This window comes from Peromyscus eremicus, chromosome 5 (genome assembly GCF_949786415.1).
Source record: "Peromyscus eremicus chromosome 5, PerEre_H2_v1, whole genome shotgun sequence".
NCBI lineage: Eukaryota > Metazoa > Chordata > Mammalia > Rodentia > Cricetidae > Peromyscus > Peromyscus eremicus.
The window spans coordinates 33,086,447-33,099,398 of NC_081420.1; the positions used below are offsets into that span (position 1 = coordinate 33,086,447).

Below are 12,952 nucleotides of genomic sequence, written 5' to 3' on the forward strand. Positions count from 1 at the left end.
ATTATTTATTTATTTTTAATTAAAAAATGTTTTGGTTTTTTATTTACCATTTTATTTTTCCCCCTTTTATTGAAAATTGATTTTTTCCCTTTCTTTACTCCTTCTGGTTCCTCCCCTCATCCCTTCCCATCTGGATCCACTCCCTTTCTGTCTTTCATTAGAAAACAAGCAGGCTTCTAAGAGGTGATAATAATAAAGTAAAATATAGTAAGATAAAACAAAAAGACACTGATCTATGAGTACAACAGAATGTCATTAGTAGTCATTTTATTGCTATATTCTTTTAGTAGAACAGTAGTATTTGGCTTCCCCTAGGTCCCTGGCCTATCTATTCTCAGGTTTTTGGCCACCTGAGCAGTGTTGGGGGATGGGTTCCATCTCATGGAGTGGGCCATAGATCCAACCAGGTATTCGTTGTATTTCCCACAAACCTTGTGCCACTATTGTACTAGTCCATCTTGTATGCAGGTCACCATTGTAGACTGAAGTTTGTAGCTGCGTTAGTGTTTACCTCTCTCCTTTAGTAGTATGCGAGCACCTTCCAGTACCGCCAACATTCGTCAGTAGGGGTGAAGGCTCTAGGTAGGCCCCAGCTCTACTTCTCCATGGTCAGTGAGTTGTGTAGGTGATGTCTTCAGCAATAGAGTCTTACTATAAGCTTGTGGAGAGCAATCTGTAGTACTGTAAGTTTGCCAACTAATAGCCTGGGCTGTTTGGGGTTTCCCACGGCACCCCTTTGGCTAACAACTCAACTAGAGATAACCCATTCCCAGTATTGGAATTTGTGGACAAGAGATGCCAAAAGGATATTTTTAAATGTAGAGATTCTTCTTGTGATTCTGTGGTTATTTTATCTAGATTTTAAAACATTTTATTTATTACTATTGTGTCTTTGTGCATGACATGTATAAGTGTGTCTTAGTTAGGGATTCTATTGCTGTGACAAAGCACCATGACCAAAAGCAACTTGGGGAGGAAAGGGTTTATTAAGCTTACACTTGCACATCACTGTTCATCATTGATTCTAGTTTGTCATCTAGTGGCTTTTATTTTAAAAAAATCACTTAAAGATACTCACTTTGTTTTAATTGATTACTTAACAGCACTATTCCAGGCATACAGAAAATTTGGATACGAACATGGGGCTGCTCACATAATAATTCAGATGGAGAATACATGGCTGGACAGTTGGCTGCCTATGGTTATAAAATTACAGGTAATGAGACCCATAATGTATTTTATTGATTAAGTTTCAGAGTTGCAGATTTTGGAGACAGGTAGTCTAGCCCCAGCATTTTAGTGGTATTTTAGTGTAATTTAATAATTTGAAGGTAGGACTCTAATAGCTACTATATATTATTAGATAGCTGGTTATCATATTTTTTACCTTTCATTTTTGTTTGTTTATTTATATGACCTTTTATTTTGTGTGTGTATATGTGTGGGTACACATGTGCAGTGGTACACATCTGGAGGTCAGAGGACAGTTGCAGGAGAGGATTCCTCTCTTTTCCTGTGTGGGACCCCATGGGTAAAACTTACATCAGGCTTGATGACAGGTGTCTTTACCCACTGAGCCATATCACCTTTTAAAGTAACATTAAAGCCTTTTTTATTTTGAAATGAAAAGCTGTAGAAACTTCATGTAAGTCCTTTACCCAGCCTCTGATATCAACATGTTACATGACTGTACTTTTATAAATAAGTCAGAATATTAGCACCTTTGTGATATTGCTGTCTAAACTGTGTATCTGCCTTGAATTATACAGCTTTTCCCTGTAACTTTTTGTTTCTGTTCCTGGGTCTGTTCCAGGGTCCCACAATTGTTATGTTTTGGTAGTGTTTGAAAATTTGTGACATATCCTCAGTACTTTCTCTTACTGCCTTCATATTTCTGAAGAAAACTGGTTATTTGTTTGTCAAATGTTCCTGTCTTAGTTACTTTTCTGTTGTGATAAAACACCTTGACCAACACAAGTTAGAGGAGAGTTTATTTGGGCTTATGGTTCCAGTGGATTAGAGTCTATGAAGGCCACCAGGAGGTAGCAAGTAGCAGGTAAGGTGGCTAGAACCATTCCACCACTGGTCACAGCCTAATCTCTTATGTCCTAATATCCATTGAAAACTGGTCTAACTCCGTTCCTGGGTCTAGTTCCAGAGCTTTTATGGCTTGCTGAAGCTTGAGCATGCCATTCTTCTGCTGCTGGCCCATGCTTGTACAAGTGGGAACCATAACTGTATCCTTGGTGGGGTTGGAAAACTTCAAAGTCTCCAGCTGGAGCATGGCCTTGTTTGCATGCTTCTTGTAAAGGGGTTCCAGAGCCTAGTAAGAAAAATGGGGCTTTGAGCTGTTGCAACTGGACTTGGAACATGTCTGGAATTTATACATCTTTAGGAATTTTCTCCCGTGGTGGAATATCTTTATGGGTTAGGTGCATTCTCATCTTGAGTCCTTCACAACCAACTGCTTACCAGTCAAGACTGGATTAGGTATAACCATTATTAAGGCAACTTATAAAAGAGAGTGTTTAACTGAGCTTATGGTTCTAGAGGGTTAAAGTCCACGATGATGGGGCAAAGACATGGCAGTAGCAACATCTGGGAGCTCACATCTCAAAAGCAGGAGGTTGAGAGAGCATATGGGGGATGGTGGGAGGCTTTTGAAATCTCAAGGCTGTCCCCAGAGACAGGCTTCTCTAATGCGGTCACTTCTCCTAATCCTTTCCAAACATTTTGGTCACCAACTGGGAACCAAATATTCCAATATATGAGCCTTTGAGGGGGTCATTCTCATTCAAATTACCATATCAGATATAGCCAGTCTTAATACTTTTTGTTCATTAAAAATTCTTTTTTTTTTTTTTTTTTTTTTGATTTTTCGAGACAGGGTTTCTCTGTGTAGCTTTGCGCCTTTCCTGGAACTCACTTGGTAGTCCAGGCTGGCCTCGAACTCACAGAGATCCGCCTGGCTCTGCCTCCCAAGTGCTGGGATTAAAGGCGTGCGCCACCACTGCCCGGCACATTAAAAATTCTTAAAATACACTTTTAGAATTACTACTTTATATTCAATATTAAGTCTTAGTATAATTTATCTCAAGCTTGCTTTAATATGTTCTGATGGTGTAATTTAATAAGAAGATAGCCTTTCAGGAAATTTATAAAACATTAAAAACATTAGCACCAACCTCTAAGGTGATAGTAAATATCCACTATATTTTAGTTTACAGTTTAATCCATTAGCAGTTTGAATATGGCCTAATGAAAGTAGTCCCTATATAACAGAACAGTTCTATTTTAAATAAGAATCTAAACTTTCTAAGTGTGGTAGTCTTGTGGCACACATCTGCAATCCCAGCACTTGGGAGGCAGAGAATGGAGGATCACCTATGAGTTCAAGGTCAGCCTGGCCTATATAGTGAGTTTCAGGCCACCTGAGCTAATTGGTAAGACTTTGTTACAAAACAAGACTAAATAAAACAATTTACTCTTTATTATGCATATTTAATTTGGATTTTTAAAAAAATTACATCTATTTATTTTGTGTGTATGCATGCCAGGACATTCATGTAGAGGCCAGTGGAAAATTTATGGGAATCAGCTCTCTCTTTGCAGTGTGGAAACTGGAGCTAGAACTCAGGTTGTCTGGCTCCCTGGTAGTCTCCTGTACCCACTGAACCCTAATTTTGATTTCTTATTTGGAAATATTTTAAAAGGGAGAATTAAAAATTGAAAATGAAATTTATTTTTCTTACTAATGTAGTATATTACTTTTATTACTTATATATACTTATATTAATTACATGCATTTATATTTCATATACCATTTATTATCTTCACTTTATGACTTGAATGCTATAGACTGTAAATCACTTACTTTACTCATCTAGGTATATAATAGGCCTGGGAAATATAAATAGGTCTAGCTTCTATGAGATACTGAGGAAGGAAATCTTTACTTTTTTTTTTGTTATTTCTAGCATTTTTTTATTTTAAAGTTTATAAAATTTCTTTTTATGTGTGTTTGCCTGTGTATATGTCTGTACACTGTATGTGTGCAATGCCCTCAGAGTCCAAAAGAGGACATCAGATCCTTTGGGACTGGAGTTACAGACAGATGTGAGCCGTCAAGTGGATGCCAGGACTTGCACTTGAGACCTTTGGAAAATCATTCATGCTCTTAACTGCTAAGATATATTTCCAATACCATTTGTAGCAATTTTTTATCAAACTATATTTATTTTATGTATAGCAGTATACTTTACACATTAATTTTTATTTATTTGTTTAGATTTTATGTATGAGTGCTCTGCTTGTCAGCAGAGGGCACCAGATCTCATTATAGATGGTTGTGAGCCACCATGTGGTTGTTGGGAATTGAACTCAGGCCTCTGGAACAGCAGTCAGTGCTCTTAACCACTGAGCCATCTCTCTAGCCCCCAATTTACACATTAAATAACATCATAAGAGAATGATTTGATGGGTGGTGGTGCACACGCCTTTAATACCAGCACTCAAGAGGCAGAGGCAGGTGGATCTCTGTGAGTTCGAGGCCAGCCTGGTCTACAGACTGAGTTCCAGGACAGCTAGGGTTGTTACACAGAGAAATCCTGTCTTGAAAAACAACAACAACAAAATAATATATATATATTTGTAGAGAGAGAGAGAGAGAGAGCGTTAGAGAGTGAATGAGAGAGAATGAATGAATGATTTGATATAGCTTTATACTTTTTTGACAAGTGTTTCACTATGTTGCTCTGGTTGGTCTGCAACTTCCTATGTTGACTGGCTGGCCATGAACTCAGAGATTAATCCTCCTGCCTCTGTTGGGATTAAAGGCATATACTACCATGACTAGTCTACCTTCATATTATTGTGTGTATGTGCACTTATATGGGTTCTGAGGATCCAAATTGTTAGCTTGCAAAGGAAGTGTTTTATACCCTGAGCCATCTCCACAGCCCGTCAATTTTCAATTTTTTCTTTTTTAACACTGTTGAATTCACTCAGTTTTTACCTATGCTAAACCATGGGCTATATTCCCCAATTCTCTGTAGACCTCAAGTTTAGATCTGAAGCATAATTTGCATGATTTTGGATTACTGATGTCAATTTTCTTGATTATTCTGGAATAGTGGGATCTTTTCAAAATTATTAGTTTAGATTGTTTGGTTAATTAAGTATGGGCCTGAAATAACAATGAATATATATAGGTGTTTAATTTAGATTTCATGTACTGAATACAGAGATTACTGAAAACAGTGTATAGAGAAATCAAGATTTCTTAATGGCTACTTATAGATGTTTTGCTTTTTGGTTAAGAAAGATGAGGTGGATTAAGATACTTGAAATTGCTGCTTTTAACCCTGAGTCCAGTACATAATTATTCTGCAGGAAACCTTCATAAAAATTTTGAGTAGTTAACTTAACATTTCTTTCTACCATTTTTCATTTTGAAGGAAAAGATTCATAATTTTAAGAAACTTCTTTTGAGACAGGGATTTAGACTACCCAAGTAGCTGAGGATGACCTTGAATTTCTGTTCCTCTGCCTGGTTTTGTGCAGTGCTGCAGATGCAGCCCAGGGCCTAGAGCATGGTGGGCAAGCACTCCATCCATGGAGGAGATCCTATGGAGACAAAGGATGTATTCCCTAACAAATGTCACTCAGGACAGTTAATTGGTATCAAGGATAATGGGAAATGCTAGAATTAAATTGGCAAGGTGGCCAGCAGGTGAACTTTCCTCATGGGAGCCATTGCTTTTTTAAGAAATAATATGGTCTGGCAGGGCTTGGAGGAGGTGTATTGGGAGACTGAGGCAGGAGAGCTGTGAGGTGTGGACAGCCTGGGCTGTGTAGTGGGACACTGTCTCAAAATCAAGTAGAAATGTAGTTTGAATGCCTACATTCCAGGAACACTTTCTTCAAGGAAGAGATTTTTATAGGATGAACTTTCCCCTTAGTAAGGATTTGGTTATTGTTTCTGAATTATTTCTTTTGGAGATCTGCTAAATTATTTTCTGTGTCTTCATTTGGTGTAAGTCATCATGTTTTCACACATCAGGTGTTAGAAACAAGTGGCCTGTGGGTAAGATTTGAGACATAGTAAAACAAAGTGTTTTAGTTAATAATAGACAGTTTTATTTTTTTATTTTTCCTTCCTGACTCTATAGCCCAGACTGGCCTTAAACGCTCAGCTTCCTGAGGGAGTACTGGAATTTTAGATGGTTGTATTTTTGTTTGTCTTAATTGGTTCTGGGAATAGTTCTAGAAGAACTCTTTAAGAGTAGCAGTGATTTTTTTTTTTTTTTTTTTTTTTAAACATAGGGTCTCACTGTCTCCTTCCACTGTGTAGACCAGGCTGGCCTCAGCTTATAGAACAGTAGTAATTATTATGCTTTTTGGGTCTCTTAAGAATCTCTAATAATACAGTTCTATCAAAGAATTCATAACCACTGCCTCATCCTATATGGGCCTGTCTTCTCTAGGTGGTTACACCTGCTGCAGAATGCATGTGCATTTTGGTTTGTGGGAAGGTTCATCATCTCCAGGTTGAAATTCTTATTCATAAGCACATGAGGATAGTGTGTGCTTGTGGACAAACTTATGGAAGTCAGAATTGAGTGTCTATCTTGGGTGTCCATAGATTCAGAAAGCTTAAACATTGCTAGACTTTTAAATTGTTTGATGGTTTCTTTGTATCTTTGTGTATAGTTTATTCATTTGGCAAGTATGAACATACTGTGAACATACTGTGTATTCATGATATTCATGGGTAGAGTTCTGGGAGCTTGTGGAGATACAAAAGAGAATCTTTATATTCTTGGTTAAATCTTAGAGGTTATTTTAGACAATGCTTATTTCTAATCTTTTTTTTTTTATAATACAGAGAATTAGGATCTGCTGTATTTAAAGCTTTATAATTTATGTTTTAGAAATTCTTTGTCGTGTCAGGTCAGAATGTAGCGTTTAATATTTGATTTAAGGAAATTTCTATGTGAAGCAGGTACTTGGTGTAGAGAGGCAGACGAGTGGAGTGATTCAAGCATGTAAAGTACTTCTGGGCTTTGGCCACTCAACTTGAAGTAACTTTAACTTTTTGTGTCTGAGGTCAGTTACATATCTTTGATATATGTGTGGAAATGTTTGCATAAAAATATATCCAAGGATCACATACTGATGAGAGGATTATTTAAAAGAATCTTAAAATGAAATTTTTGTGTTTGAATTGAGGTTGACAGAAATAATGCCTGTTACACAAAGTCACTTCAAAACAGTGGCAGCAGCAAATGTTACCTGCTTGCTTACCTCAGTTTCCTTTACTAGCTTGTGATGATGTCACTCAACACGGAACGAAACATAATAAGCTTACCCATATAATAAATTATATTAAGACACAGAGTAAGCTGGGTGGGATGATGCATGTCTTTAGTCCCAGCACTCCTAAGAGGGAAATTTCTTTAAATGGTGGAAGGAGGTAGGGGGCAGTGGATTTCTGTGAGTTCTAGGCCACTCTGGTCTATATAGCGAATTCCAGGACAGTCAGGGCTACACGGAGAGACCTTTTCTCAAACAAACAAACAAACAAACAAACAAACAAACTCCCAAGAAACAAAAAATAACAGAGAATAGATTGATTGTGTGAAAATCTGTAGAAGCAGTAGACTTCAACTATTCCAATATACTGTGAAATGAAAAATGTGACATCTGTTCTTTCTGGTTAGGCTAGTTCTAAGTGTAAGGAGTTTTGCACACATTTTTAGGAAGGGGAGATGAACTGCTGAAAAGCTTAGTGTATGCAAGATATTTCCGTGTAATTTTGAAGTAACAGATGAATTAACTGGCACGAGACTAACTTATACTTTAGAATAAGATTGAGACTGGAGAAGGAAGACTAATGGACACATGAAGACATGTTGAGAAGGAACCACCTAGCTCGTTTGCACTAGAGCCCACATTGAGATTTAGGCATATCTGCATAGCTTTATGTGTTTGCCTCATGCTATGTGGTCCCTTGGAATCGGTGTTTTAAGAGCCATTCAGTGTGGAAATCTACTATTAATAATAGCTTTTGTTAGAGTAGTTTTTGTTGTCCAACATTTAAAAAAAAAATCCCTCTTAGGAGTCTTCATGTGTGGTCCTTTTGAGAAGTTTTTCATTTTTGAGAGGGAGAGAGAAAGAGAGCCATTGTTACGTTGGCAATATATTTCATTGCAGAGTTGAAAGTTTGAAGTCTTTCTTTTATTATGGTTAGTTTTGTCAACTAAGAGCTGCTTGGTCAATTTCTACTTCCTTAATTACAAATAGAGTTCATAGAAACTCCATAGAAACACAAGAAGAAAAGTTTTGATTTTTGAATTCTTGATTCCCTGATGAAATTCAGTGGGAGCCTGTTGTGTGTGCTCATCATTCTAGCACTTAAGAGGCAGAGGCAAGTGGATCTCTATGTGTTTGAGGTCAGCCAGACCTACATAGTAAAATCCTGTCTCAAAAACAAAACAAAACAAACAAAACAAAACAGAGCAGAGCAGAGCAACAACAACAAAAGAAATTCAGTGGAAAATATCATTACCTTTTCTTTGTGCAGGTTACCAGCTAACTTTTCTCAGCTATCTCTTTCCTCTATCTCATCACCAGGACCGTTCACATTTTATACTATAGTACAGTTTTTGTGGTACAGTTTGTAAAATACTCATTTTTATGATCCTAACCTTACATACTTTATAACCAAAGACAAAGACAGGACTTTATTAATCTAAGCTTTAAAAATATTTAAAATATCATGACTTTACATTTCTGACTTTATTGGACTGTATGCATTAGTGATGAATACTTATAGTGAGGTATTCAGTTATGTGTTGAGTAGTGTATTTAACAAAAACCATTTTACTCAAGAGTCCTCTGCAGAGATTTTCTGTAGTCAAAGGTGATGCCTTGATAAACTTAGAAGTCTACCTGGAGACCTACTTCCTGTGTATCTGTCTTTTTATTGACTTTCTGTTTTGCCTTCTCATTGGTTGTAAACCCAACCATATGACCTCCTCGTCACTGCCTGTCTATACAGACCTCTATGGTTGGCATTGAGATTAAAGGTGTGTGTCTCCATGCTGGTGGTGTCCTTGAACACATGGAGATCTGCCTGTCATGTGATCAGGATTAAGGGTGTGTGCTACCACTGCCAGACTTCTGCTATGGCTTGCTATTAGCTCTGACCCCCAGGTAACTTTATTTATTAACATACAAATAAAATCACATTTCAGCACAAATAAAATATCACCATACGTCACTTTATTGATAGTGTTGGGTCTTCACGTTATTCTAAGGCTCAGAAGTTAGCCATAGAAATGGTTCTAGAATGAGAAACAAAGGTGTCCATACATCAGAATAGGAACTGTGTGGAGCCAGAGAGCTAGCTTAGCAGTTAGCAGCACTTGCTGCTTTTGTAGTCAGTTTTGTAGTCAGGTCAGTTTCCAGCGTCCATATGGTGTTTCACAACTGTCTCTACCTCTAGTTCTGGAGAATCTGATGCCCTTGCAGGCCTCCACCAGCACTGCATATACATGGTGCACAGACATATATTCAGGGAAAACAGCCATAAACATAAAATAAAAATGAATAAAATATGAATGTACTCCTTAGGGGCCTGAAGAGATGGGCCATAGGTTAAGAGCACTTATTGTTCCTGCAGAGAACCCGAGTTCAGTTCCTAGTTCCAACATGGGTGGTTCACAACCATCCCTAACTACAGTTTCCGGAGATCCAGCATCCTCTTCTGACCTCTGCTGCCAGCATCAGGCATGCACACAGTGCATAGACATACATATGAGTGAAGCACTGATATACATACAATAAAATAAAACAAATCTTAAAAAAACTATTTCTGTAACTTGCCAGTAATTCACTTTCCTCTTCCGATGACTGGAAATTATCACATATTAGGTTACTTGCATGACCTGATGCTATTACTCAGAAGCATTCTGTTTTGCTGGCCATGTTTTTCCACTGCTAAGGCAGAAAGTTGAGAATCTTATTCAAAACTGCCTTTGTGCAATGCTGTTCTAGCATGGGGGCAGTAGAAGTGGATCAGCCATTTTCGGAGGTGTCCCCTGATGCAGGAAACAGCACTGTGGTAAGATGACCGTGGCCCCTGATCACTGAGCTGTTTTGTCGATTCTCCCCAGCACTGTGAAGGAGGGAGCTAACAGCAGTCCTAACCAGGCTTTGTAGCTTGCCCTTTATTTTCCCAGACAACAGAAATGAAACAGCTTACAATACTGAGATGGGGGCGGAAAAGTTTGGAGATACCTAAATGTCAAAGGAGACCCCTTGTCCATGGTATTGCAGGGTGTGTAATAAACAGTGGGACTGAAGACACACTCTCTTTTTGTTTTACAGGTGAAAGGGATGAGGGTATTGGATCCTTGGATTCCTGGACTCATTACCCTGAGTCAGGAAACATGATATGGACTAAGCAGGACTTGAGTTAGGGGCATTTGGATTCAGGAAGGTGGATGGAAAAGGGCAGCAGAGTCAAGGATACAAGTGTTGGTTTAGGTTGTGGAAGAGGAGCAGTATTGTAGAAGAGCAGAATACATTTCCCACTATTGTTTTTTTTATTGAAAGTAATGTTTTTCATTGAAAATAGATTTTTTAAAAAAGATTTATTCATTTATTATGTATGCAGTGTTCTGCCTGCATGTTTACTTGAATACCAGAAGAGGGGACCAGATCTCAGTATAGATGGTTGTAAGCCACCATGTGGTTGCTGGGAATGGAATTCAGGGCTTCTGGAAGAGCAGCCAATGCTCTTAACCTCTGAGCCATCTCTCCATCTTTCATCTCTGAAAATAGATTAAAAAAAAACAACAACTATATATTCTGATTATGGTTTCCCCTCCCCCAACTCCTCCCAAATTCTTATCACTTCCTCACTCATCCAAATCCCCACCTTTTCTCATTAGTATATAAACAGACATCTAAAAAAATAACATAAAATAAAATAAAAACAAACAAACTGAAGAAAAAGAGCCCAGGAAAAAGCTCAAGAAACATAAAGACGCAGGGACACACACATTCACATACATAAAACATAAAAACACAAAATGGGAAATCCCAATAGATATGCAAGGACTTGTAAAGTTAAAAAAATGCCCTGAAAAAGCGTTATGATGCAGTGAACCTCCAAAAATGCCATTGAGTTTGTTTTGTGTTGGCCATCTACTGCTGAGTATGGGACCTGGCCTTAAGAGTGGTTTGTATACCTTGTGAGACTCCATTGGATCAAACTAACTTTTCCTTTGTGAGCAGTTATCAACTGGAGATAGCTTCTAGGCTAGGGATATGGGCTTATGTCTACTTGCCTTCTCAGTGCTGGGACCCCATCTGGCTTAGACCTTTGCAGGCCCTGTGCATGTTGTCAGAGTCTCTGGGTTCATATGTGCATCTTGCTGTGTCTAAAGGCCTTTTTCCTTGGTGTTCTCCATCCCCTCTGGCTCTTACAATCTTTCTGCCTCCTCTTCTGCAGGGTTCCCTGAGCCCCAGAGGGAGGGAATTAAATTTAGGGTCTCTAGAGACACTTCTCACAGAGCTACATCCTCAGCTATTTTTGTGATTGCTTTGTTAGTTTTTGTTTCTTCCTTATACAAGTTTACATTTTTATTTTTCAGAGAGCACAGAAACATTTAATTTCTTCTATTTATTTTTTTGTCCAGTTGGCTCAGAAATTTCTGTTTGTTCTCTTATGAAACATCCAAACTGTCTGTGTCTGAACTAACAGCTTGCTAAGTGGCACTGATTTTGTCCTATATTGTGTTATCTGTACAGATTAAATAGTAGGCCTTTTCCTCTTTATACTCCAAGCAGTATTCCTTATGTTTAAATAACCTTGAATGACTGATTAGAATCTCATTTTTGTTTTAAAGGAGTAAGTGAAACCTAGTTCATTCTTGTGAATTCCCAAGTACTTGCTTCCGTGCCTTCATTCTGTGGCGGAAGAAGCTCATCTTATGTCCAAAATGAATGCCTAATAATGGTTGGCATTCCCATGCTAGTGAAATCATCTTGATAAAGATTGAAAACCTGCTTTCCCAATTTTCCCACTATTAAAATTGTGGTAACCGTCACATTTCCTGTTTCTCTTTATGAAGTTGAAGATTCTTCTTCATCCTGTTAACCTTTGTCCTGACCTTTGAGGTTCCTTGAACTTCAGCTTTGTGTAGCATGTGAATAGAATAGCCAGCCACATGCTGTTTTTATGAATAAACTTGGGCTCTGTCAGGAGACACAGGAGTCCTTAAAAATTTTCTCATCTTCTGCTACACCGTGTTCTACCTACAATATTTTAGAGATTTTTTTGAGACAAATCAACATATACTCATATAACTTCAGAAAGCTAAAACCCATTCAATTGCTTAACCATTCAGATTATGCCTGGAGATTTTCTACAGTGTTTGTTGTTGAATAAATTATAGCCTGTGTTTAAGTTGTAGTTCTCTTTCTTGAGAAAATAAGTAGATGAGAAGTTATCATGAATGCTTCATCTAAAAACATACTTAAAATTTTAATTTTTTGCATTGCCTTCTTTAATTTTAGGACTAAAAACTTTGGGAATGTCAGTTGTTGGACATGTTCAATACCAACTATCTCTTTTTGGCCTTCAGATTTAAGAGGGTTTGCATTAAAGATGTGTTTTTAGCTCTTGAACAGCAGATGGCAGTATTGCATCGTATGATCACTTAGGGTATTATGACCCTTGAACATGAATTTCATGCTACAAATGATCATCTAATAAAATGATTAGAAGTCATTAAGTTACCTAACATTTAATTTTTCTCTACTTTTTTATATTTTTAACAGTATTTATATAAGAACTTGGCAAATTGACCTTTTCAGAGGCCATGTGAGCTCATGTGAATCTGAGATGCAATGTGCAGGAAATGAGATGTGTGATTACCAG

At 37.7% G+C, this 12,952-nt stretch overlaps 1 protein-coding gene across 1 annotated transcript in view; it reads left to right on the forward strand.

Annotated features, from left to right (window-relative positions):
* The window catches only part of Cdkal1 (CDK5 regulatory subunit associated protein 1 like 1), a 586,163-nt gene that overhangs the window by 15,754 nt on the left and 557,457 nt on the right, over positions 1–12,952 (forward strand). The window contains 1 exon segment of the mRNA XM_059263232.1: positions 1,104–1,216. Within this exon segment, the coding sequence (XP_059119215.1) occupies positions 1,104–1,216 (113 nt within the window).